The sequence below is a fragment of the Arvicanthis niloticus genome, chromosome 1 (genome assembly GCF_011762505.2).
Source record: "Arvicanthis niloticus isolate mArvNil1 chromosome 1, mArvNil1.pat.X, whole genome shotgun sequence".
Taxonomy (NCBI): Eukaryota; Metazoa; Chordata; class Mammalia; order Rodentia; family Muridae; genus Arvicanthis; species Arvicanthis niloticus.
The window spans coordinates 110,475,951-110,502,855 of record NC_047658.1 but is presented as its reverse complement, the minus strand read 5'-3'; the positions used below and the strand labels follow the sequence as shown (position 1 = coordinate 110,502,855).

General features: G+C 48.5%; 1 protein-coding gene across 17 annotated transcripts in view; it reads right to left on the bottom strand.

Moving 5' to 3' along the window:
* Positions 1-26,905, bottom strand: part of Shank2 (SH3 and multiple ankyrin repeat domains 2) — a 441,204-nt gene that overhangs the window by 361,427 nt on the left and 52,872 nt on the right. For all 17 annotated transcript variants that reach the window (XM_076914200.1, XM_034510387.2, XM_076914238.1 and 14 more), the window contains 2 exons: positions 22,919-23,138; positions 1,059-1,262 (listed from right to left, as the gene is read on the bottom strand). In XM_076914200.1, coding sequence (XP_076770315.1) covers positions 1,059-1,262; positions 22,919-23,125 — 411 coding nt within the window. In that variant the 5' untranslated portion in view covers positions 23,126-23,138. The remainder of the gene's footprint in view (positions 1-1,058; positions 1,263-22,918; positions 23,139-26,905) is intronic.

Genomic DNA, 26,905 nt, shown 5'->3' with positions numbered 1-26,905 from the left:
GTAATTTTTAAAAAATATTCTTTTATGCTGGGTGGTAGTAGCACATGCCTTTAACCCCCGCACTTGGAAGGCAAAGGCAGGTGGATCTCTGTAAGTTTAAGGTCAGCCTGATCTACAGAGTGAATTCCAGGACAGCCAAGACTACACAGAGAAACCCTGTCTCAAAAAGAAATATCTTTTTATTTTGTGTCTACTGGTGTTTTGCCTGCATGTATATTGGTGTGCCGTGTGTGTGTGGAACTGTAACTAGGAGGCTAGAAGAATGCATTAGATCCCCTGGAACTGGAGTTAGAGATGGTGGTGAGCTACCAAGTGAGTGCTGGGAATTGAACCTAGTTCCTCTGCAACAGCAACGAGTGCTCTAAAACACAAAGCAATCTGTGTGTGTGTGTGTGTGTGTGCGCGCGTGCGCGCGCGCATGGGTATGTGTGTATGTTTAAATGCTGGAAGCTGAACTTGAATCCTTTGGAAGAGCAGCAGCTGTTCTTAACCACTGAGCCATCTCTCTAAGACCATCACCGACCCCTGTACTATCGGAAGGAGGCAACTGTGTTCTGTTCTCCCTCTGCCCCACACAAGATGACAAGTCCACTACGCCCATGACTCAGACAGGAACTTTCTTGATTTTTAAGTGTCAAAACAAGTCAGTTCTGAAGAACTGGATTACTGGGACTGCCTGGGGAGTGTGTGTCTCCGAAGCTCAGCCTGTAGCTTCTGGATGGAACCGGAGGATGTCCATGCCTGCTGCTAGACTACAACATTTTAGCCCTGCATCTTACCCCAGCCCACTTCCAGATGCCACCATAAACTCAGCTCTTACTTTGTCTTTAACTAATCACGCCACTGATCCACATTCCCAAAGCCACCAAGAAGGTACCTGTCACACACACACCTAACAGGGAAGTCCCGAGAAGCCAGATTTTAACTGTAGAATGGGTAATTTTCTAATTAAAATTCCATTGGAAAACCAAAGGAAGCCTGGCTAAAATGCTGCCCTCAGGTGCACCCAGGCTGCACAGCACCAGCCCACCCTCATACAGTCACACACGGCTAGTTACCTCCAAGGAAGGCACACCCTGGCCCATGGGCTGTGGGTATTCCCGCAGGAGCCGTTCCTCATCCAGGAACTTGCCGTCACGCCCATTGCTGGCTGGCTGAAAGAGTCCATAGTTGAGTACATCCTTCAGGCCTTGGTTCAGCGTGCACAGTATCCGCTGCTTGGCCACCCACACGGTGGCATCTGGGTTAAATCGAATGCACTTCTGCAGGAAGAACGGAGACATGAGTCAGGATGCCAAAGGTCATCAGAGCTACTAACCTGGGCACAGGATCAAAGGATTCCTGTTCCTTTCACTCCTGTCACCTCTGCCCCACTGCTACACGTTCAGAACATAAGAGCCAAGAGCTGTGGCTTCCTAACTACAAAGTAAAGTTTACCTCTGTCTCTCAAACAGAAAGGCTGGGGAAAGCAACTCAATCAGGGCTGGGAGTCAATAAAGTGCCTGTCCTCTAAGCATGAGACCTGAGCTTGAGCCCCAGAACCCTCACAAAATCACAGTGCTTGGGAGGTAGAGACAGGCTTATCCCTGAGACTACCTGACCAGCCAGCCTAGAGACTGAATCCGAGATTATCATATATGTGCACACCAGAGCGCTCAAATGCATTGTGACGGGGGACATACACTGAGGGTCACAGCTAAATACAACTGCCTCTGAGACATCCCAGGGGTTACAGGACCCCCTCTGGACCTTCAGATCTATGGACACTCAGGTTCCTCATACACAATGATGACATGTTTTTAAAGCTTCCACGCATCCTCCCAAGTGCATTTCATATTGGAGTATAACATTGCCATCTACAAAGTTCATGTTTGAGAACTATGTGACTGAGTTAGAAAAAGAAATCTCTTTTGTTTGAGGCATTTACAGCTGTCCTGAGACACATAGTTGGATATACTGCATAGCTTCCTATTTGTAACACATAATAGATCTGGTGTACCCTTGTGTAGAAATCACACTCTTTCCTGATGAAGATCAAATGAGTCTTGTGCATGATTCTCAGTCCACTACATGGAACCCTTGGTGCTGCAGCTGACTGTGCGACAGTGCCACTTGAGGTGTACATGGCTTGCTCTCTGGCAACTCTGACACCTTGCCTAAAGAGTTCACCATGGGAAGCCTGAGGGATGAGAGTCTTCACATCACCAGCACTATCTCTGAACTGTATGCACTAGACATCTGGAGACATAACTCTGTGGTCAAAAGCGCTTGCCGTGCAAGTGTAAGGATTGGAGTTCAAATCCCTAGAACTCATGTAAATGCCAGGTGGGTGTGGTATGCACCTGTAATTCTAGCCCCAGGAGGCAAAGACAGTGCATCCAGCAGAGCTAGCTGATGGCACTAGCCATAAGGGCAACCTCTGGGTTTGATTGATAAAGCCTTAAACCATGCCTCAGTGAATAGTTGAAAGAGCAGTGAAGGATGATTCTAGACATCCACTTTGGACATCAGGTAGCCAAACATGTATCTGTATATGCACGCCATGTATATCTACGTAAAAATGGAAAACCAAAATCCAATCTGTACATACCACTTGAAGGGTGAGGGGTGGCACTGAGCAGGGTTGGGGAGCATCAAATCAGTTACTGTAAGAGGTAACTTCTTAAAAGGTCAAACAGCACCAGCAGGGACTCCATCGCCCACAGTCCTAAAGATGCATCCCTGCCTCTAAGAACTGGAATAGTGACACTCAGTTGTGTCCTAGGAGCCTTCTGTGGCACTCCTTGGAAGCCAAGGGAAGCCAAAGCCAGATCAGGTTCATGTCTAACTAAGACTCTTCATTTGTTTTGGATTACAATTGGTTTCCACTCCTCAGCCAAAGCAGGAGTGCAGAGACGTGCTTTCCTACTGTGAAGACAGCTCAGAAGAGCTGAGGAATTACTACTGAAAGAGGTTAGAGTTAGTGCTTCTCAGGGGATTCGTGTGTGTCTGCCTAAGGGTACAGAAGGCCCTGCTGCCTTCAGGATCCTGTCCCTGAGCGCCAGCAGGTTCTCATGGCTGCAAAATGGCTCAGCTGCTGTCCACCCTGAACACTAGTCCAGCAGCTACAACCCCAGCCAGGGAAGCTGACACCCCACACATGAATGAATGCTCCTGTTGGCCTCTCTCAGGTGTCACTGGCTGAGTTCAGGGTGACCCTCTGACCTTCCTGGGTTACATGACCTGGTGGGACCAGTTGTTCCTTCCAGAGAGGAGGCAATGGGCCGGCCTGCTTCCATCCAAGGGGCTAGGTGAGAACTCTCTGTGATCTTGACACAACAAAAGCACGATAAGAGATATAGCCTCCTGGGGCTGCACATAACCCTGCCACTCCCAGTTCAGGAATCATTGCAGGATTTGAGTTACAGTACACAGATGGGACGTCCCAACTCAGGTTCCCTCACACAGCCACACCCCAGAGCATTTCAGTGGCCTCTCTGACAACTGGCAAGTGCCTAGAGGGGCCCAGGGCTGCATGCTGCCTCCCAGGGGACTTGTTTGCCATTGTAGCCCATACAAAGACTGGCACTCACTGGCACTTGGTGGGCAGAGCAGTGATGCCCAGTCTGTGCCTCCCTAGTGCAAGAACCAACCCTGAGAAACAAAACAGCAGCTTTGGAAAGCACCAGGGGTGCCCCATGGAGCTCCTTCTGGGAATAGCTAGAATTCACAGGTCAGAAAGGCCTGGGTCTGCTACCCACCTGCTGGGCAGACCTAATAAGTGGCCACCAGCCACCGTGTTGACTCCTCAGTAATGTGGGTCTCACTCCACACACATGGCAGCCAGAAAGATACAGGTGACCATAAGCAACACACACCCCACGAAGACAGAGGCGTATTTAAAAATGGGGTTTTTGCAGGTGTGATCAATTAAGATGAGGCTACACTGGAGAAGTGTGGCTCTGACCTAATACCATGGCATTACAGAGATGGTAAATGGGGATGTCACAGAAGACACATAGGAGGAGGCTTCAGGAGGATTATCGGGGTAATGTTTCTTTAGAGGAAAAAAAAAAAGCTGAAGGTCTTCAACAAAGCCCTGGAACTGGAGAGTGGACCCGAGGCTCCTCAGGGCATCCTGGGGAATCTGGGCTAGCACTTTGATCTTGGACTTCTGAACTCAGAGGTATGAGGCAGCATACCTGGAGGCAGTCACTACAGCCTCTGAAGTAACAGATATATAAATAACCTGCCCCTGACCTTTAATCTTGATTGTCAACTTGACTGAATTTGGAATTACACATCTGGGCATATCAATTAGATAACGGTGAATTATCAATTAGGAATGATGGGGATGATGGGGGTGAGGGCAATGGTGAGAGTAATTGGTGATGACCCTTGTGCTGGTCATCATTGAGAATGATCCCCATTGGCTCCTGTGTTTGACTGCTTAGTTCCCAGTTGGTAGAACCGTTTGGGAAGGATTTAGAGGTGTGGCCTTGTTGGAGGAAGTGTGTCACTGGGGGCGGGTTCTGAGAGTTAAAACACTTGCTCCATTTCTAGTTAATTCCCTCTGCCTCTTGCTTGGAATTCAAGATGGGAGCTCGGAGCTTTCAACATCAGCTTCTATGCCTCCACTCTGCCATCATGGATTCAGATCCCTCTGGAGTCATAAGCCTAAATAAGCTCTTTCTTCTGTAAGTTGCTTTGGTTGGGTCAGGTGTTTTATCAGAGCAATAGAAAAGTAAGGAATACGCCCACCCAAACCCACATAGCTACAAGCATGAGCTGGGGCTGATCATGATGTTCAATAGTGTAGGACACGGATATGTCCATTAGTGAACTTCACTGTCAAAGTCCAATCCAAGACAAATAGTGTTGTAATGCAAAGAACAGTCAGAGCGCCACCACCCCAGCCATAGACACCCTTGACAGCACCCAAATAGCTGCTCTAGTATTTGGTCATCGTGCATTCGAAAGTATTCTGCAAGACGTGAGCTAGGAACTGAAAATATTCAGGTACAGACAGCAGGAAGCTAGTATGCATTGTGGACCGATGGAGAGAACACCCGTGCTGGGTCTTCGACTCAGCACACACAGGGCAGGAGCTTTGGAGACCACCAGAACAAGTCTTCCACACCATGCTCATTGGCCATAGCCTGCCAAGCCAATTTGCAAGGGTAAAGTCCAAAGGGTCTTGATCTTCATCAAATCCAACCAGAGGCGCCCCAGCCTGTGTGTTTCGGTCTCTGACTGTGCATCCATTTGTTCCCACAGCATCAGAAGTCCCAGATGGAATCTCAGTGCTGGTTCCTCCTGAGACCTGTCTCCTTGGCTTGCAGCTGCTGTCTTCTCCCTGTCCTCACAGGCTACCCTGTGTCAGAGCCCCACTTCTTATTAGGGTCCCAATCATGTGAATCAGAGTCACCCTGTTGGCCTCAACTTACCCTAATCCCCTCTTGAAAGCCCTCTTAACTCTAAGCAGTCAGACTGTGAGGTCCTAGAGTCAGGGCTACACCTCAGAACAGAAGAAGTCACGCCTGTCCTATTGCTAGATGTATGTTACATGTATGACTGGGTGACCAGGAGAAATATCTAACCCCCATAGAGGGCCATGTGCCCACGGTGAGGGCTGAGGGGTAAGTCTGCACTGACTGCCAGTCCACGTGAGCATCAGCAGGGCACACAGCAGTGCTGGGGCCGCATGTCCACCCCTACAGAAGGGCAGCTGCCCCTCGTTTCCTGTCTACAGTGTTCTGAGTCTCGGCAGCACTGTGGACGAAGCCAGCTAGAGTGTGCCCATGCCTGTCTGGAGTCTGAGCCGAGTGTAAGGACTGTTCGATGAGACTGCAGTGAAGGTGAGGGAACGTCTAGACAAAGCGAGGAAGAATAGTAAATACTACACTGTATAAATATGTCTCCTTACAGTGGGCAGCTTGGACAGGAAGATCAACAACCCCAGGCTGGCATTACACATACATTCTAAGATGCCTGCCTTCTCGTCCTCTGTTAACCCTGAGTGAGATTTAAATCACCCACTTACACCTGAGGAGCCAGAAGAAACCAAAAGAACTCAGGACAAGCACTCAGGGAAGAAGTCCTAAGGTATCTGGGGCCATCTCCAGAGCTGAAAGACCAGTCCCTGGCATAGATCACACCACAGCACGCCTGAAGACAGGCCACTCCCACTGTGCTCCTAACATAACCCCGACAAGGAACTGCATCTCACACTGAAAGTCTCTCGGCACTATCCATCCACATTGTTGTAGCCCGTACTGCCCGTTCCGGTCCGAGGGTCAGGGTCTAGCGAGAGAGAGAGTGGGGATAAAGGAGAAGAGACGCAAAGAATGGAGACAAGACAGAGATTCTGATCAAGTCTCTTTTATTGAAGGGAATTCGGAGCTATTTATAGGCTTTTGCCACGTGCCTTGTAGGCGCGTGGATACCACGTGCCTTGCAGGTGTTGATATGACGTAAGCCTTACAGGCGTCTATAGCATGGACAGCACGTGCACCGCAATGCCTTGCAGGCGTGGATAGCACGTGTGCCTTACAGGCATGTATGGCGTAGATAGCACGTGGACAGCACGTGAACTGCAATGCCTTGCAGGCATGACTACCACGTGCACCTTGCAGCTGGGGCCAGTAAACAGCAACACAAAATATGTGGGATATCAGAGTGTGCTTCAGCTGTTGTAGGCTATTGAAAACCAAATCTTTCGTCAGGGTATATGGTTCCAGATGGCTGCAAAGTTGATCTAGCCGCTTTCTGCTAAAGTCGGCTCCCAACACCACATCATCATGGATGTCTTCATGATGCTGTGTATGTGTTCATATGTGTGTGTGTGCAGGCATACTTGTGTGCAGGTACATTTGTGTGTATAGAGGCCAGAGGACAACCTCAGGTGTCATTTCTCAGGTGCCATTCACCCTGTTTTTTAATGACCAATTCCTCTCACTAGCCTAGAACTCACTGACTGGGCAATACTGACTGGCCAGTGAGTCCCAGGGATCTATCTGCCATTGCCTCCCAAGAGCTGGGATTACAAGAGTATACCACTATGCCTGGGTCTTTAATGTGGTGATGGGGATTGAACTCAGATCCTTGAGCTTTCGAGGCAAGCATTTTACCAACTCAGCCGTCTCCCCAGCTGGCACAATGCATTTGGGTGACCTGTGGCAAAGACAGGCGTGGTAGAAGCTGAAGTAAGGTACACTAAGGAGGATTTTTTCCCCTGGCTATCTGTCTTTCTGCACTCTGTGCAGTCCGCACCTCTGAAAAACAGCAATCTAAAGTCAACTCAAGCTGTGACTGGGTCACAAATGCCACTGTCCAAATAAAATGGGTTTTGTTTTCAGCAAAAGCCCATCAATCATACTGAGACCTGTGGAAGTCACTGCCCACACATAGGTAGGGCAACACCTGAAGTTTAAAATAAGGGCTTTATAGGGAACTGGTAACCTTGACCTAGAAAGGCAGGCTAACACCATGATGCTGAAGTCCAAGGGCCAGGCTTATGCTTCTGAGAATTTAACGAAGGACATCGTGGCTGTGGATTCCCTTTTCCAATTAGAACATTTCCAGCTGCAGAAGCTTAACCGCAGCCATCTGATGCTGTGCCGAAGCCTCTGCTATTGCCAAGGTGAGAGTGAACTGGGAGGCACTGCTCAGACCCGCCAGGGCTCGTGTGCTCCTTGAAGATGAGTTAATTTTCCTCCTTAGCCGCTCTCAGGCAGAGATCACAAAGTAGTCAGTCAGACCCTGGCCACAGTAGTCAGTGTAAAAGCAATAAACTGAAGTAGAGAATGGTTCTTAGTTAGACAGTCAGGAGCATTCTGATCCCCTCTGCTATTCTACAGGTGACAACCAACACCCCTGCATCCAAGGTGGGATACTCCCCAACTTTCATGTTTCCAGAGCCATACAACTGCCAGGGGCTGCCAGTCCCTCCCAGTCACAGAGGGAAAGTAACAAAAGCTAATCAAGAGGAGACAGGCAGGAGAGGCCACAGCAAATCACAGGCAGGAAGCTGTGGAAGGGGTGGAGTGGGGGAAGGATGGGGGAAGGGGTAGGGTGAGGGTAAGATGGGGAGGCAGGAAGGGAGTTCATCCACCAGATGAGGTGGGAACAACCAAGCTGGGAAGCTGAGTCAGAGACAAGATGAGAGGATCCTGAAAATCCAATTCTTAGAGAGGCACTGGGAACTCATTAAGAAGAAGCTGTTTCCTTCTGGTCATAAATATGGAATCTACCTCCAGATAGAGAAATGCCATTGTTTTTCTCTTAACAGTTAATCCAGTAGAACCAGCCAGTCAACCAAAGCTCACTGGCCATGATAAAGAGATGGGAGGAATAATTATCCTTAGAATGAGACAATGAAATGTTTCCTCCCAGAAATCCCTGTTCTCTGTGCTGTTCCTAGGTTCTCGTAGGTCTGTTCACCTGAGCCCTGACTCAGAAAAATGTATTTTTTCTTTTTTCTTCCCTCCATCTCTTTCTTTTGGACTATGGCCAGAGCCTCAGTGAGCTGTCTCCAGGATCCTGGGCCTTTTTAATCTTTCTCTAAAGCCCTCCTTGCCACCACATAGCTGCTACACCTACACCTGTCTGCTTACCAGCAGCACAAAGCATCTTCCTCTTCTCTGTCTCCCTCCCTCCTGGCAAGTACCCAGATTTACAGCTTACTTGCCCTGGGTTTTTGTTTTTTGTTTTTTTTTTTCTTATCGATACTAATAAGATCTACCTCTAGCATTTTTTCTGAGTCTGTTCTTAAATTCTTTGATTAACAGGACTAAGAACCCTGAGGGGATCCCCCCAACTTCCCCAGGCAAATCTGGCAACCCGAAATTTCTGATAACACTCTTAGGTTTCAGGCTGTCCACATATCCAGAATGAGCTCAAGCCAGACTATAGACGGGTTTCTGGCTGTTAGATAAAAGACAGCGTTCCTTAGAAATCTGTGAAATGTGTTTTCTGTCCCTAAAAGCAGCCATTTCCCTTGCCTCTGGCAGAAGGGATAGAGCTCTCCATTGATATGCACCTGTGGTAGCATATCAAAGCCCATGCTGGCTGCCAGGCTCCTCAGTCCCTATTCACAAGTACTTGTTATACATTTCAGAGCCTCCACTCCAGACCCTCTCCTGTCCCCTCCCCTCCCCTCCCTTCCCCTCTCCTCTCCCCTAAATCCCCTCCAGCTCACAGGCTTCTCTCCCTTAGCTACTCATCCTCCTTATAAGCCAGCTGCTCCTGCTGGCCTCTCACCTGCTGGCCTCTTGCTTCCTTGATATCACAACTACTCTGTTACTCGGCATTCTCTTGCATTCTTGCTAGTCTGTCTCATGCTAAGTCCACTATTCTCTCCTGCTTTCCTGGCCCTGGCCATGTCCAGTCTGCTCTCTGTTCTGGACTCTGGAGGGTCCTCTGGATAGTTTCCCTCTCTTATTTATACTAAAAACCTTCCTCCTAATGGAGTGGCCATTTCAGCAGTTTCTTGTACCCTCCCATACAAATATAATCACCACAAAGAAGTTAGAAGACAGCCCTTCCCTCAGATTTAACGTGAATGAGGGATCACCTTCCTGCTGTCTTACCAGGGATCACCAGAAGAAAGGGGCTATGTGTTTTTCGCTAGCCTGACGTCTGGGCCTCAGCATCCCACCGCAATGTGGAATTTACTGAGTTTCTGTATAGAATTTTGATAATTCCAGGACAAATCTTTCATTCCCAGAAGTTATCTTCTCAAAGAGAATTAAGTGGGAATTAACCATGAGCTTAAGCAGAAAAGCAAACCATGCTGGCTGATTATGTCTGGGATCAGAGATCCTTTCGAGCTAGGTCACCTGACCTTGCATATAAAACTCCCATCTTGTTATCCAGCAGAGGAAGGGACAGAATAGGATCCTAACATAGAGAAGAGACATGGCCCAGCCAGTTTTAGTTGTTGGAAAGTGTTAGTTATAAGTATCAAGTCCCTCTCCACCTGTCAATCAAGTCATGAATGAGGAATAATACCAGCAAGATGAAGGTTGCCTTTCCTTGGTTCCCTGCATGGCAGGGCCCCGGGCCTCCGCTCTCTTTCAAACAACTTAAGATGAAAGCTTCGAAGTGGAACTTCTGGGCTGAAGCACAAGGAAACAGATTATCATGGTAGCATTGCAGAGAAGATGGGGATGGGAACTTCCTTTGGTTTTCGTGATGAGTCAATGAAACCACAAAGAAAACCAATTCTTTGCCTTCAATCTCTCTCAACAGCAATCCAGCTATCCACTACAAAGCACACTGGGTGGTCACTCAGAGTAGACACAAAAGCCTAAGCACAGGTTTCTATATTGCAAAAGCATAGATGGACAGACAGATGCTTGAATGTTTGCATGAAGGAGGGGACGAGTGAGTGGGTAAAGGATGAATGGGAGGATAAGACTGGATGATTGGGTTGGTGAGTAGATAGGTATGTGGGAAACAGATTGTAAGAGGAGGAACATGGTGACATCGTCATATGATCTCAGCACTTAAGGAACTGAGGCAGAAGGATCATGAGTTTATGGCTAACCTGGGATATATATCAAAACTGCTGAGAGAGAGAGAGAGAGAGAGAGAGAGAGAGAGAGAGAGAGAGAGCGAGCGAGAGCGAGAGAGAGAGAGAGAGAGAGAGAGAGAGAGAGAGAGAGAGAGAGAGAGGGAGGGAGGGAGGGAGGGAGGGAGAGAGAGAGAGAGAGAGAGAGAGAGAGAGAGAGAGACTCTGAATTCATGACAGTGTTTGCTTTGTCCCTGAGGGGAAAGGACTGGAGACAAGGACAACAAAGGCTGACTGTATCAGTAAGGCTTAATCTTATCTCTAAAAAGTTGAAGATTGTCTGTGGTCATAGATCTGTGTAATAGACACCCTAGAGCCCATATGATATTTATTCTTCTTGACATTTTCTCTAAATGAGGAATAAAATACTTCCGAGGCCCTTAAGTATACTTAGCCTCCTGGGGCCTGGCTAAATGGATGGGTATCAGTTATAGTCACAGGTTCTTTGAACTCCAAGCCTCTGAATGAGGAAGGGCCATTATCAATGTCATCTACTATCCAGTTGTGTTTGTGACTCTCTTCATTGATGAGACAAAAGCAACTGGAGGAAGGGAGAATTTATCTGGCTTACAGTTTGTAGGCACAGTCCACCACTGCGGGGAAGGCATGGCGGCAGGACTTACATCCACATCGAGGGAGCGGAGACAGAGGAAAGTGAAAGAGAGCTCATTTTCTCCTTATTCAGTCTGGGATCCCAGCCTATGAAATGAGGCTGCCGGAATACAGAGCAGGTCTTCCCACCTCGCTTAAGCCTCCCTGCAAAAGCCCTCACAGACACCAAGAGGTAAGTCTCCCAGGTGATTCCAAAGCCAGCCAAGTAGGCAACGAAGATGAAGCATCATGTCAGTCATTTTCTGTTAGAGCACAACATATGCCCAATCAAACTCACATGCCAGTCAGTGATCTCTGGTCAGGCCTTTAGCTCTCAATAAGCCTCCTTGGGTGAGCACTGAGCAAGTAAGAAAGAGTCCATTCTGGACCAGTGAGTAGGGCTGAGTCACCAAGCCTGATGACCCAAGTTCTATCCCTGTAACCTACAGAGTGGAAGACAGAACTAACTCCCACAAGTTGCTCTCTGACCTCCACACATGTGCCATGGCATGCATATACACATACAAATAAAAAAATATTTTTAAACTATACAAGTCCATTCTGAGAGAGATGGGCAAAGGGAAATACAGCCCTTGGCTCAGAAGAACCATTTGATATAGGAATTCTGCACTTCTGAGTTGATCAGGGAGAATATCGTGTGATATTTAATAAGTCAGTCAGTATGGTGGCTTACGCCTTCAATCCTACCACTGACAAGGCTGAGGCAGGGGAATTGCTGGAAGCTCAAGGGCCAATCTGATCTACATAGAAAGATCTTATTAGGAAAAATTTAAAAAAAAGAAACAAATCAGGACCACAATGGATTTGGGAGTGTTGCTGTGTGCACAGATGTGAGGTGACAGATATGTCGCCAATAGGAGAGACAGGACTCTAAAGGGCAGGTCTCCACCCCTCAGCCCCTATATCCCTGTGACTCCACTTACCATGCATGTGCAGAACAGGAAGAGCCAGAGTGATCCACGAGAGGACAGCTGGCCAGTTGGTGTATGGATTCCTCCAGGGATAAGAGAACTCTGTGACTGAGGGGCTGTGCCCCATACCTGTGAATACCCTAAGGTTCACTGAAGCACACACTGTCCATGACTGAAAGGTGCACTTATATGAAACATGATGAGATTTTTTTTTAAAGAAAGAAAATGGAGGCTGAGGAAATGATTCAGCAGCTAAAGCTCTTGCTGTGCTAGCATGAGGACAAGTGTTCAGATCTCCAGAATCCTGTAATTCATCCTCAGAAAGAGAATCCTCAGAGCAAGCTGCTAGCAAGCCTAGCCATATGATAGATGAGCTCTGGATTTGATTGAGAGACCCTGCCTCACCTACCAAAGTGGGAGAGATGCAATCAAGGATGAGTCTCTACATTCACCTCTGGCCACCACACACACAAGCACACCATTCACACACACATGCAAACATGCACACACATACATGTATTCCAGCCGCCATACACACAAGCACATCAACTCACACACACATGCAAACATGCATATACACACATATATACCACACACACAAAAATGAGGAAAGAGGAGAGAGAGAGAGACAAAGGAAGAGAGAGAGGGGGGGAGAGAGAGAGAGAGAGAGAGAGAGAGAGAGAGAGAATAGGGTTTTGGTCCTATTCTTGGAAACATCCATGACATGGGCACTCTATTTCAAACTGATTGACAGGTCACTGTTAAGGGCTCTGTAAACTCCTCCCCTCCACCCAGGACTCTGTAAGAGCCTGTGACTCTGATCTTATTATTCCTGTCCTTGGCCCTGTCACCTGGAACCTCTTCAGTCCCTCCTCTTCCTGCCAGCCCTGTACCTGGCTCCTCTCCTGCTCTTTCTCCTTCTCCCCAGGAGTCTCCCATCCGCCTCTTCTTCCAGCCTTCCTCCCACCACAGCAGCCAAGGCCACGAGCACAAATTCAGTGAAATCACACACTCTGAACAGAACTCACTTGGCCACCCAAACCACTATGCCCCAGTGGTGTCTCAGTCCACCCCCATGACCGTCTCCCTCAAACATACATTTTGCACTTGCGGCACATGGCCATCTCTGTGGCTTCAACACTCGGACTTCATGGCTGGTTGTGCTTAGCAAGTTCTGGATACACATCTTCCCAAGAAAAATGCACCACAGGGCTTAGCTCAAATGTTCCTCCTTGACTGACAGGGAAGGTTTAAGTGAGCCCACTCCCTCCAGCCAGGCTGCGTTAGCAGAGCACACAGCAAAAAAGGGAGATAAACACTAAGCAAACAGCTCTTCAGATGCTGTGAGAGAAATCAAAACTCTAAGGTGGTCAAAGGCCTGAGAAAGTCAGGCAGAGTTCCTGCTGGATAGAGCAGTGTCTGAGCTCCCTTTGGGACAGTTAGAAGTCCTATAAGAGCTGAATAAAGGCAGTGACCACCATGATGCTGAGTGAGATGCCAGTCACCGAGGCCATGGACTTGTGGCCTGATCTACATGGAAATGTCCAGAACAAGAAAAACAAGACACAGAGGGTAGATACACATTTGTCAGGCTGGCAGTGGGAATGAGGGATCTTTCCAGGTGCTGATGTATGTCAAACCTAGATGAGGCCAATGGGCACACAGCTTGCTAAAGTCACTAGAAACCATTGACCCGAATGCTTAAAACAAACAGTGTCTGGGATCTATAAAAAACTATAAATCAATAAAGCTCTTTTGACTGTTGGGGGAGTGCAATCCTTTTTAAAGGTAAACTTGGCTGAGGAAGATGCTTAGAGCTGGGACAGGTGTGGGGGTACAAGGAGGGGGAAGGGAAGAGCTATGTCCCAGGCTGCACCCAGACTTAGCCACAAGCCTCTGGGCTTTCCACAAAGTGCCCAAGAGGAGTGAGCTCACACTAGATAGAAGTCATTATGTTGGGGATGTGGTGATGGTGGGCCCAGGGTTACAGTCAGAGAATGAACTAGGCATACCTGCAGGATGGATGGTGTGAGGAGCCAGCTGGGGAAGGAAGATAATGACATGCACAGGGGAGAGCTGAGATTCCAGAGAAAGCAATTCTGCAGACAGGAGCCTCTGACAGGAATCAGAAACTGGGAATGGTGAGCTGAGAGCTACAAGGTGTGACCTAGCTGCAGGCTTAGCTCCAAGCTCGATGGTAGGACCAGGGGCTTTGGCTAAGGAGCAAGGCGCTGTAGACCTAACCCCTCTGCTGGAGCCTGTTAGTGACCTGGTTAAGAGAATGATTAGTCTAAAATTTAGTGACTAGTGCTTTGATGCTGTTGGGAACAAGATGGCAGGTAAATCATATGGTGCCAGCATCCTCTAGGCAGTGTATATTAAAGAATCCAGAACAAAGCTTCCTAACATGGAATGAAGGTGCCGCCATGCCTAACACCCTTCACCAGCCATACCTGTTTTCCATAAACACAGACACCATGAGCCTTGGAAGAAGTATCACATTCTCTCCTCCCAGGGGGCCAAGGACAATGTTCAAACAGCTGGTCAGGGTGATAAGTTGCATGCCAGCCTTCCTGCACTCTCTCACCATGGATGGTCACTATGGTCCTTCCTTCTCAGCTACTGGACAGGGACATGGGTTCAAGTGTTTTCATAGCAAGCTCAGTTCCTCTGCTACTCAAAAGCACAGGAAATTTCATACATGTAAGGCCAGCTGGACAATCACCTGCCTGTGACCAAAGGCACAAGAGGGAGATGACCGCACTGTGCCTGGAGCTGCAGTTCAACCTCAATGACAAGTATAACGGTCAAGGATATTTCTGAGTCAGGCAAATTAGGTAGACCATTCAGAAGTGGATGATAGATGGTCAGTGATGGGGGTGGGGGGAGGGGGAGGCAGGGATACTGAGATGGAGAAGAAAGGACTTCTAGGAGTGCCAAATCTGGAACAGTGGCTTCGGGAGGTACATAAGCGAGATAGGAGAGAGCGAGAAAGAGTCAAACACAGAGGAAAGATGAACTGCAATAAATTGTCTTTAAGGGGGTCAGGGTGGTAGATGAAAAGCTTTTTGCTAAATGAAATAACCCATAGGAAGATACATCTATGTCATAAATGGAACTACTAATTAAGGAAAAAGGGGCCAGCCTCGTTTCCCTGCAGCGGCTGCCAGGAGATGAGCCAAGGTGGTGGAGTGGAGGGGATGGGGGCTTAGACTGATAGCTTTGGCTGAGCTCCTGGTGCCAAGCCTGACTGGAGGTTGAGGGGCTGCTGCTGGGAACCCTCAAGAGCCCCTCCCCCCACTCCACAGCACTCTTCTGCCACCTCCCGGGGATAAATGTGGGTTCAATCATTGCTGCTGTCCACCTCGGCCACAGCCAGCACTGTACCCAGTCTCTCACTCACCGTTCTCCAAGAATATAACAGAAGAGTCCACTCTGATTGGTACTCATCTGGGCATATGCCACTTTTTAAAAGGCCACGGTGAATGGCCAGTGCCAGTTGTATATCGAATTCGGAATGATGCAGAAATGTGCTTCAACATGTTCCTGGCACCCTTTATCAACCCCTCCCTATCCTCTAAACCCACCACTCATCCCCTGCTCAGCCAGGGCTCCAAGGGTGCCTTGTTAGTACTGCTCAAGGCTTCCCTGGACCAGACTCACTGGAGTTGTGAGCTCAGAAATAGCAGGCAGCAGAAGACAGCGGGGTTGCGCCTCATGGGACAGTGAAGGACAGCCCCACAGCTTCTCCAGGCACCCAGTGTGTAGGCACTGGGGGCCCCTGGGGCAAGCTGGCTGGCAGCTCCACTCAGCTCCTCCGGGCAGGATTCCAGGAATTGTGTCATGTCCCCAGCTAGACAGAGGATTTAGCCCGCAAGGGACAGCATGCGGGAACAATGTCCGCTCTGTTGCTGACAACTCATACCCGTGGGATTGCCTGTCTCTGCCTCCAGAGGCTTTGTTTGTCTTGAACAGAATGAAGTGAAATGGTCTTTAGAAAGTTCCAGAACAGATTACGCTCCTGAGAGTGCCCTTCCAGTTACAAAGTGGTACTGCCCTTCTGGTCTTCAATACTAGGTGACCACACAGCCTTTGCCAGCATTCCCAGTAACTCTAGTGCAAACAAGCAGATATAAGGCCTGTGGGAGAAGTGGGCCTGTACCACAGTGAAGGTGACCAGCTAGGAACTGGCTAAAGCAGGTAGAGAACAGGGAGCTTGGGCTTGCCAGATGTTGGTGCTGTGGCTTCTCAAGCTATACCATACTAGGCTTACGCTCAGAGTCCTGTGAACCCTCCTTAGTCACCTAACCCATCCTGGCTGCTAAGGAATACTATGGCAGCCAATATAACTCAATAGACCTCCCAGGGTAGGGGCACACAGACACACAGCAGGACCAGACTGTGGTACCAGGACTGTCTGCCACACAAGCTGCTCACCAACCACCTTTCCACACTGAATGCCAGTTGTGTGTGTAAACCAGGCCTGGGTACCTGGCAGTCAGTGGGCACATCATGGGCCTTTTGTTCAGCAGGTTTTCAGGCCTTAGATCGTCTGCTCTGTCTCTCACCGGCTCCATTCTGATCTTCCACATTCCTTCTACAAACTGGGGTGTTTGCTGCTGCACTATTCACAGCGGCTCACATAGATATCAGACACATGAATAAAGAAAATACAGTGTATGCATGCAATGGAATCTTAAACAGCCGCAAGGAATGAAGTCGTGACATTTGCAGGAAAATGAATGAAACTGGAGACTGTTTTATTAAGCAAAATGAGCCAGACTCAAAAAGACAAATATTGCATGTTTGCTCTCATATGAACAACCTGGATTTAAATGTGTGGTGGGGGGGGGTAGGAAGAGTACTGTGAGGGGGAGAAGACCAACGAAGAGGCAGACAGACAGGGAAGGATAGTGGGGGGAAAGGTAGAGTAGGACAGGAAAGAACATAGAGTGGAGACAGGGAAGGGGAGTGGGGGGAGGTAGAGGGGGAGGAGGGCAGGGAAGGACAGTGGGGAGAGGTAGAGGGATCAGGGGGATGTAGGAGGAATTGAAGAACGAGCGGTAGGAGATAGAGGGGGCAGGGAAGGACAGTGGGAAAGAAGATGAACAAGAACAAAGTTTAATTGCGTGTATATACAAGAATGTCACAAGCAAACCCACTTCATACGTTATTAAAGAGCCTTATTCAAAACTTCAGCACATCCGGAGCCTCCCTGGTGACCAGGCTGTATGGTTCTGTCTCCTCCCAGTTGTGTAGCACCAAAGTTCTATTTGAACAACTAAGATTCTGGTCCTCTCCATAGGTGTGTTAACTTTCAACAAAGATGCTCAGACACACTACCAAGCTCAAGGTTGTTACAAGGACTCCACAGAGCACATTCAACGCCTTAATATGATGTCTGTCATGAAGTCAACGATCAGGAAAGCATTCAACATCTTTTGTATAATTATGGCACACTGGGATTCCTCCTGCATGGGACACACCCACAGGGATGAGCCACGTCAGGATCAGCTCAAGGCAAGGCTGCATCCTGCCTGGATGCAGTGGGCCCCACCCATCCTAGGGATAGACCCCAGCAGGGAAGAAGTGTACTATACTCTGTAACCTGCTCCCAGCAGCCTAACCCTCACCACCCCCTTCTGCCCTCCTGGCTTTGATGTTTAGGTTCTGGGTCGGCCAGCCTAGAGCACTCTTAGAGTCCGTAGCATGCATGCCTATATCAGTAGATAGTTCTGGGAAATAAAGATTAGCCAGCTTTATGTAATGGAAGGATGTAATAGAAGGATGGCTCAAATGGATGGCAGGTCAAGGGCTCTCTACTTTGGAGGCCAACACTGAGGGAGACAGTCTCTGGGAATCAAGTAAGTCAGACTAAATGTTCTAAAATACAGAAGCCAGCCTAGAAGATGCAGAGGAGGACTCAGGCACCACACACAGTCAGAAGTGACCCAATCCAATGACCTGCAGAGATACAAAAGGCTGTGATAGGAGGCATGTCTCTTCCCTCTCACTGCGGCTCTTTCCCCCTCCTTGGGTGGGAGATAAGGTTATGAGGAACCAGCTGTTGGGAGACCCTGTAGGCAGGGCTCTCCACTGAGTGATGGGGGCAGAGAGGGTCCATCAGTGATGAAGAAACTTAGTCTCTGTTCAGGGGACTTCTCAAGGAAAAGCATTTAAAATAATGTTTGGAAGAAAAAAGAAAAAGAGATACCTGCCCAGCCCTCTAGAAAAATTCACACACACACACACACACACACACACACACACACACACACGTACACATGCACACGTGCATGCAAGCACGCACCCACACATGCGTGCACACACAGAGAGAGAGAGAGGAGAGAGAGAGAGAGAGAGAGAGAGAGAGAGAGAGAGAGAGAGAGAGAAACAGGTAGACTGATATATCAAGAGAGCTAAGAGGGTTCACTCTTGTGCTCTAGGTCCATGGAAGGACAGAGCTGCTGTCACTCAGCTGGCATGGGCTGGGCAGGGGTGGATGGTTTAGGCAACACAGAAGGCGGAGAAGAGAATGATGGGAAGAGAGCTGCTCTGCTCTGTGTGAAAACTCACCCCACAGAGGAAGAACTGTCTTAAGAAACATTATACTCAGGAGGGAAATGATCAGACATCAGAACACATCCCAAACAACAGCTCCAGAGAATACTTGTCAGAAGCAGAGCATGCAAAGTTATGAAAACAGACAGTACTCTAAGATCAGAGAATCCTGGGGACAGACGGCTCCAGCCAAATGCTTGATACAAAGATGCTGAAAAACTCAACAGAGAGGGATGGAGATGCAGACACAGAGCAGAAAATCCCTGAGTGACACTAGCTGGTTCTCCTGACACAGACAGGAGCCAGGAGAGCAACATGGGAAATACCACAGAACACCAGGAATGATAGGTAAGCTCTCATGCCATGTTTCCAGGAAGGACCAACAATAATCCCTTTTAGGGCTAGAAAGATTGTACTGTTGTTGCAGAAAACCTGAATTCAGTTCCCAGCTCTCAAGTCAGGCAGCTTACAACTGCACATAAGCCCAGCTCCAGGGATGCACTCTCTGACCGCCACAGGCACCTGCCTGAGCATGCACTCGCTTGTGTTCTCTCTCTCTCTCTCTCTCTCTCTCTCTCTCTCTCTCTCTCTCTCTCTCTCTCTCTCTCTCTCCCTCCCCCACCCTCTCTCTCTCTCTCTCTCACACACACACAAACACAAATTCAGAAAAAATAAGTATTAAAAAAAAAAAAAAAACCCCAATAAGCACTGTTTAGGAGCTAGGGACCAACACATCCATGGGCTCTGCTCACAGCACCACATAAAACACCATGATTGAGGTGATGCACACCTTTAATCCCAGCACTCAGGAGGCAGAAGCAGGTGGATCTGAGTTCAAAGCCAATCTGGTTTACAGAGCAAGTTCCAGGACAGCCAGGGTGACATAGAAAAATTCTGTCTCAAAAAAACAAATAAACAAACAAAAACCAAGTATGTTGGAAAGTGGTTCAGTGGTTAAGAGCACTGTCTGCTCTTCCAAAGGTTCTGAGTTCAATGCTCAGCAACCACATGGTGGCTCACAACCATCTGTAATGGGATCTGATGCCTTCTTCTGGTGTGTCTGAAGAGAGCAACATTGCACTCACATTAAATAAATAAATAAATAAATAAATAAAACCGGTATGGCAGTGCATACCTATAATCCCAGCACTTAGGATTTGGAGGCAGGAGGATCAGGAGTTCAAGGTCATCCTCATCAACTTAGTGAATTCATCAAAGCCAGCCTGGGCTATGAGAGACTATAGATCCTATCCCCAAATATTTTTTTAACAATAACAACAACAACAAAAACAGTTATAGTCTAGTGGCTGAGTCAGGAGGAATAATTTTGGTCCTAAACTATGATAGAAAGGAAAATGTATGTCTGAGCCAAAGGTGATAAAGGAACATTTTAAAATGCAGTCACCCCTCTCAGTGTTTGTGGGACTCCTTCATAGGAACATGCCAACTTAATAATACCTAAATACTTTCATTTACAGATATGAACAAAGCAGGGAACAAACCTGAGTTGTACAAATTTACATACACACACACCATGATGCAAGCAAGTAGAATCAATTAATTAATTAAATATAGCTTTCCAGCAAGGTACTAAAGTACACGATGCAGTTGACTGCAGGAAGGCTGAGCTGCTCCTTAGGAAGACACAATGGCCTACGGGTGTGGCTTCCTGTGCCCTTGGCCCTGAGCTCAGCATCCCCGACTCAACCTCAACAGGAACTAGGTATCTTTACAGAGTAGACAGGCCACACGTGGTGAGGCTCAGCAGCACGTCCACATTCACAGCCATGAGCTCTGTCCAGTGCAGGGGCAAATAAAACAGGAACCTAGCAAAGAAACCTGCAAAGGTCTCTGCCCTTTCATATAGCGTCTAGGTGGGAACAGCAACAGGGTGACTCTAGGGTCCTGGGTGCAGACTGGGGTGAGCACTAAGTAAGACAAGCAGTCTGCATACAGAGTCCTCACCAAAGGAAGATGGGTATGAGCTGGAGGTGGAGGAAGGGAAGTACAAATGGCTAGTTGCTGCTTACCAAAACTTCCAAGGCCCAGTCTGCAATTAAGTGACCTCCTTAAGGAAGCTGGGGAAGGCAGGGAAGCGAGATACTCCCCCAATTCACCTTTTCTATCTGTCACCATCAGGCCAGATCCACAGGAGGATGTGGAGGACTCCAGACCCTGGGAAAGGCCTGGCTACCAAGTGAAGGAGCCTGAATCCCCAAGTGTCTGTGTGCCTGAGAACCTGCTCCAAAGAGCCTGTGAGTTGGGAAGGCAGCTCTCTTCAGCAATCTGAGTCATTCATCCAGAAATGACCTGGGAAAAACACAGCCGGGGGTGGGGGGTGGGGGCTAACAGTACCAGAAAATCTAGCCCTCTTCATAGAATTAATAATATTTCCCTCTAGATGTCCTTGGAAACTATCTTTCTTGGAGAAAAAAAAAAAAAAAAAAAAGTTCATTGTTTCCTCACTGCCTTTTTCCTCCTTTTAAATTCAAATGAATAATGTCAGGGATGTTCATTAATAAATAGTGTGTGCATGTGCGTGTGCATGTGCGTGTACGTGTGTGATCTGCACCCACACAGCCCTCTCCAGAGCTTGCCTTCAAGAGCTAGGTAACGGGAGCGTAGAGAGATGCTACCCCGCCTCACCTGCCTCTTCCTGTCATCTCCCCCACCTCCCTATCCCTGCTACCTCCCTCACCCCATCACCCACTACTTCTATCCCTCACCTTATCACTTTAATACCCCATTACCTCTCTATCCCATCCCCCAACACCACTGGATTACCTCACCACCCAATCCCTCGCCTCCCTCATCCCACCACCTGATTACTCACCTCCCACCCTGCCACCCCCCTACCCTACTCCACCTCCTTCATCCTGTCTCAGAGCACATCCCTCACCACTTCTCCTGCCCTGTCATTAACTGGCATTGTCTCTTATCACAGACATCAGAGGTGGAGCAGATTCTCAAAGGCCCTGCCATGACCCTGTGCAATGTCTCAGAGAGCCAGAGCCTGATACCCCAGACCAGCAATGCACCAATAATTCACAACCTGCCCCCATGGGGACTGAAGAGGTCAGGCCTTATCTCTGCTTTGAGCTCACAGTTTCATCAAGAAAGCCCCAAGGAGTTAAAGAATAAGGAAGGAGAAAAGCTGAGAGAATGACAGAACCCCAGCCCAGGAACCTCCTGGGAAGTGACACCTGAACACAGCAACCATGGCCATCTATCACATCCAGATTGTGTCTGCTCCCCAACCCAAACACCTGAAGCCAACATCCAGGAGGAGGATCCCACAAGGACAGGCAAGGTGATCAGCATGAGCAAGCTGTGACCTGGGGGACATCCCAGGAAATGATGCTGGGCCCAGAATTTAGGGACAACCAGGTAGTGACCAGAGCCACATGGGGAACCAAGGTACATTCAAACCAGAATCCCTTCCTCCAGGAGTAGGGGAAACAGGCTGTCTACTTGAGCTGTGAGCACATGATAGGAGGCAGGGGCAGTGGGCTGCCTTCCTTGCTAAAATATCATAGACACTGCTGGCTGATATGCTCACCATTGAGCTTTATCTATAAGACCTGGAAAGGCTCCTGTGGTTCCTTTGCTCTGGGTCCCAAAGCTTGGAGGCCTGACCCAGCAGAAGGTGCTTACTATGGCCTGGACATGGGTTGGGTATCTCTCTAGGGTTCTAGGCCTCAAATATCATTTCTTTCATGGTGTATGAAATGGGTGGAAACTAAATTCGACAATGGTGTTTGGAGGGGGAACTTTGGGGAGCAATGAATTAGGTGAAGTCAAGTGGGGGGGTGATCCAACTCTCAAATCCAGGTAACTACAGGAGAATAGGGAGAAATATCAGACAGAGGCATGCACACACCCACACCCACACACGTTTTGCCTGTGACATCCTGGCTCACCTTGGAACTCCACTAAGAATAAGGTCACCACCAAGGATAGATAGCCTTCGACCTTGGCCCTGTAGAACCAATGAACCTGAACAAATCTCTTTTCTTTATACACTGCCCAGCCACGGGTTTCATTATAGCAATTCGGAATGAATGGAGAATGTTCAGTGATTATTGTAGGCTGCAATAGGAAGGAAGGAGAGGATGCTAGGGGCAAGAAATGTCAGAGAGCTACCCAGGAGCACTGAGTCTGGAGCACCAGCCTGAAAACCCAGGGTGGAGCAGAACCACCCACAGCCACAGTCAGTGCTGCTAGACACAGACACACGAGCAGATGAGGAAGCACTTGCTACTGTACACAGGAGCTCGCTCACCGTCTGCTGCAGATCTTGGATGACCACTCGAATCACCAGGGTATTGCCCTGGAGCTCCTCCATCTTTACCCCGCTTGGCTTCTCTGTGGTGGCCCGGATCGTGTCATAGATGGTCTCTTCTTTGGAGCTGTCTGACTCCGAGCCCACAGAATAGTCAGAGAAACTCTGGGCCATCTCGTCCTCACTGGATGTGGGGCTGCGTGGCATGGTGCCTGGATCTCTGGGAAGGAAAGAGAAAGGAGAATAAATAAATATGAATGTTAGTGAGAACCCAGGGGTGCATTGAGACTTGTTCCTGAGTCTGCCAATGTGACTGCCAGTCCATGGCATCCTATGCTTACATGTCAGATTCCTAAAGGTGGAAAGAATTGGGCACCCCCACCCCTGCTTCCTTGATCCTGGACAGAGGCAGCAGGTAGGGCCAGGACCAGGAATGTCCCTGTCACACTGTGCCAAAGCAGCCCTGAAGGAGTCCCAGCTGACTGCAGCAATGGCCACGACTATGGGAATTTACCGGATGGCTGCATTGGCAGTTTGAAACTGCCCACAAAGGAGGAACAGCTACCTTTATTTTTTCTTTGAGGCCAGAGTGGCAGCAGGAGAGGAAAGAACGCAGGCACGGGGTCAGAAGGCGGCAAGCTATGCTGTAATAACCCCCTACTTCAAACACAGAGTGGCTTGCAGCATAGAGTAAAAATAGTACAGAAAGATGAGGAGAGCCTTAGAAAGATCATCTCCAGGTCTAAGAGCAGAACAGAGACCCGAGTCTTGAGCAAGCTGGAGCCAGGAGAGGCAAGGGTCCCCAGAGGCAGAAGCTGGGGAAGCCCCTTTCTTAAAGCTAATGTAGGGACAGCTCCAGTGCAAAAGCTCCAGCCAGGTTGCAGGTGGCTACCTCAGAGAAGGGCCTTCAGGGAGCACCTGGAAGACAAACATGGCCAATTGTGGCAACACACACCTGTGATGGTAGCATTTAGAAGGTAGAGACAAGAGGGTTATAAGTCCAGTCAACCTCAAAACAATGAGTCTGAGGCCAGCCTGGGCTACCAGAGGGAGCAATAAAAGCAAAATACCAACAGAACCCAGGAAAAGTCATCCAGTGTTTGGCAAGTGCCCCCACCCCTGCCCTGCTAGGAGATCAGAAAGGGCTGAATAAATGCTTAAACCGGGGTTTCTGAGGACCTGGCAGGGAATGTGCCACACCATACCAGCAATTCCACCTGTAGAGAAATTCTGTTAAGAAGGTGAAGGCCATGTGAGCTCAGGAGACCAAAACCTATGTCACTCAGGCACTACCTGGCCAAGCTATAGTCTCCGCTATCCATGGGCTATGAACAAATATAAACCTGAGCTTTGTATAAATGACCCCAAACAGAGGAATGACTTCCAAGCAAAGGAAAAAAACTTGAGAGAGATTCTCATAGCTCTGTGGTTAGAAAGACATGGGACAGTCCTTCCGACAGGTGTACAGATTCCAAGGGGTATCACGGCAGGGAGGCATCAATGAGAAGGAAGTTGGGGACCTCAGGAGCCACCTCTCAGGAGGGTAGAGTTAGGAATTCGGAACCCCACAGGGCTGTGTGCTTGCTGGAAAGGCCAGCCTGAGAGGATAAGTGTCAAGATCTAGTGAAGCTGGAAGCACAGGGATCTGTGCTGAGAGTTGGAGTTTACTCTCCCCAGGTGGGAAATTTTTAATGGAAGAAGGAAGCAAGAAAGAGGGAAGGAGAGAGGGAGAGAAGGACAGAAGGAATGTTATCCCCACACACACAAATGCACACATGCATACACACACACACACACATTTCAGGTTACATTGGCATAGAGAATATTTTATGCTGGGAGCAACTAAGCAGAAGCAGAGGCAAGGACACTCCTATCTCCCAGTTAGCCTAAGCCTAGGGCCTCATTTTACAAAGTTGCTCCCCTCTGGCTGCCAGGGAGGACAAAGGTCTACTTCTAGAAACAACTTTGATACTCATCATCTAGAGGCCAGACAGACAGCCCAGGGGACCCACGTGACAGGCTGTACTGAGTGGCCTCTATCCAGCACTCCCCTCCCTGTGCTGCCCATCCTGCAGACTGTTACCTGAGATCAAGTCTTCTCTCATCTTCATTGTTCTCCTGCAGAGATGCTACCCAGGCCAGAGCTCTAAGCAAGCCTTTGAGTCACTCTTCCCAGAGGCTTAGCCCAGGATGGGGAGGGAAGTGTGGGCTGCCTATGTCAGCAACCTGCTTTTCTTCTGTGGATCTGTCTTTTGTTCTGAATTCACACCGCCACAAAGCAGAGAATCTAGAATACCAATAAAGGGGTTTCCCTCCCTGTGGAAGGAGAGAAGGAAGGAAGGAGGGTGATAGATGAATGGCAAATGGAGGAATATGTGGGTTGGTAAATGGATGGAGACATGGTTGGATGGAACATGAATAGCTGCCTGAATGTGTGCATGGGTGAGAGGTGAATATGGATGAGAAGATGATAGAGTTAATGAGTGGGTGAGTGGATAGACAGATAGATGGATGGATGTGGGTGGGTGGACAAATGGATGGATGGATGTGAGGATGGGTGTATGGACAGATGGATGGATGGATAGATGGATGGACAAATGGATAGATGGATGAATGGATGGATGGATGGATGGATGGATAAATGGATGGATGTGAGGGTGGATGGATGGATAGATAGATAGATAGATAGATAGATAGATAGACAGATAGATAGATGGATGGGTGCAGTGAGATGAGATGGATGGGAGGATGAATGGATAATGAATGGATATATATATGGATGGATGATAAAGGCTAGGTAGATAGGTGGGTGGGTAGGAGGATTGTTGTGTACATGGATGAATATATGAATGGCTGGGGTAACTGTGTGTAGCTGTTTGAGTGACTTAAATAGAAAAACAGTAGGGAAGCAAAAGGAGAAAGGGAGGAGGGATGACAACAGCTATCTAACAAGGCTCTTCATAACAACACAAGGTAAGCTCACTGTCAGTTACTCACACTGTGGCTGTGGGGATGCCAATGTATGGGAATCTAAACCAATTGCCCATAGCTAATTCACATCTGTCTGTGAATGAAAACACATTCCCACACTCTAATGGTGCACTACTTGTCTGCATAGGTTGAGAAGGCAGCATCAGGCTCTAGCAGGTGCACCTTCTGTCTGCCTTGTATGCTGGGCTACTATGTGCAAAGCTAGGTCTCCTTCTGGCCTCATAACATTGACACACAGTAGTCTTACTCATAGGGACACGACAGGCATCAGCACAATCACCCAGCCACTCCTAGGGAGCCCTCATATCTAACATGACCACCGCTCTGCATCCTCAGCAAGGCTCAGGAGGACAAGCACTGTCTGATTCAAACACTACACGTGTGCAAGACTGTACCTGCAGAAATAAGGGTACCCAGGCTCCTTTCTCACTCCCCAGTCCCTCAGCTGGCTGTAAGTTTCAGAAAGATTCCAAACATGGTTGTCTCCATGTAGACATACCTCAATGTCAACCTTCTATAAGGCTTTAGGCTACAGCTACTCCAGGCCCAATCCTGGCCCATTTGGCCACTTCAAAACAGCACTAGGCTGCAGCTGCCCTATAGATGAGGCAGAATTGACAAGGTAACTCAGCTCCACCCTTTATCACCTCTGTACACACCAAGGTCACTAGCCCTCACCATCAGGTGTCCTGGGATACCTGCACCAGCTTGCTGGCCCCATAAACTTGGGCATGGGCTGGAGTGAGAGACTTCCTCCTCAGGTGACTTTAGGTTGTATCAAGTGGATAATTTAAGTCAACTATCACTTCTGTCTTTGTTAGGGTTTTACTGCTGTGAACAGACACCATGACCAAGGCAACTCTTATAAGGACAATATTTAATTGGGGCTGGCTTACAGGTTCAGAGGTTCAGTCTATTATCATCAAGGTGGGAGCAAGGCAACATTCAGACAGGGATGGTGCAGGAGGAGCTGAGAGTTCTGCATCTTCATCTGAA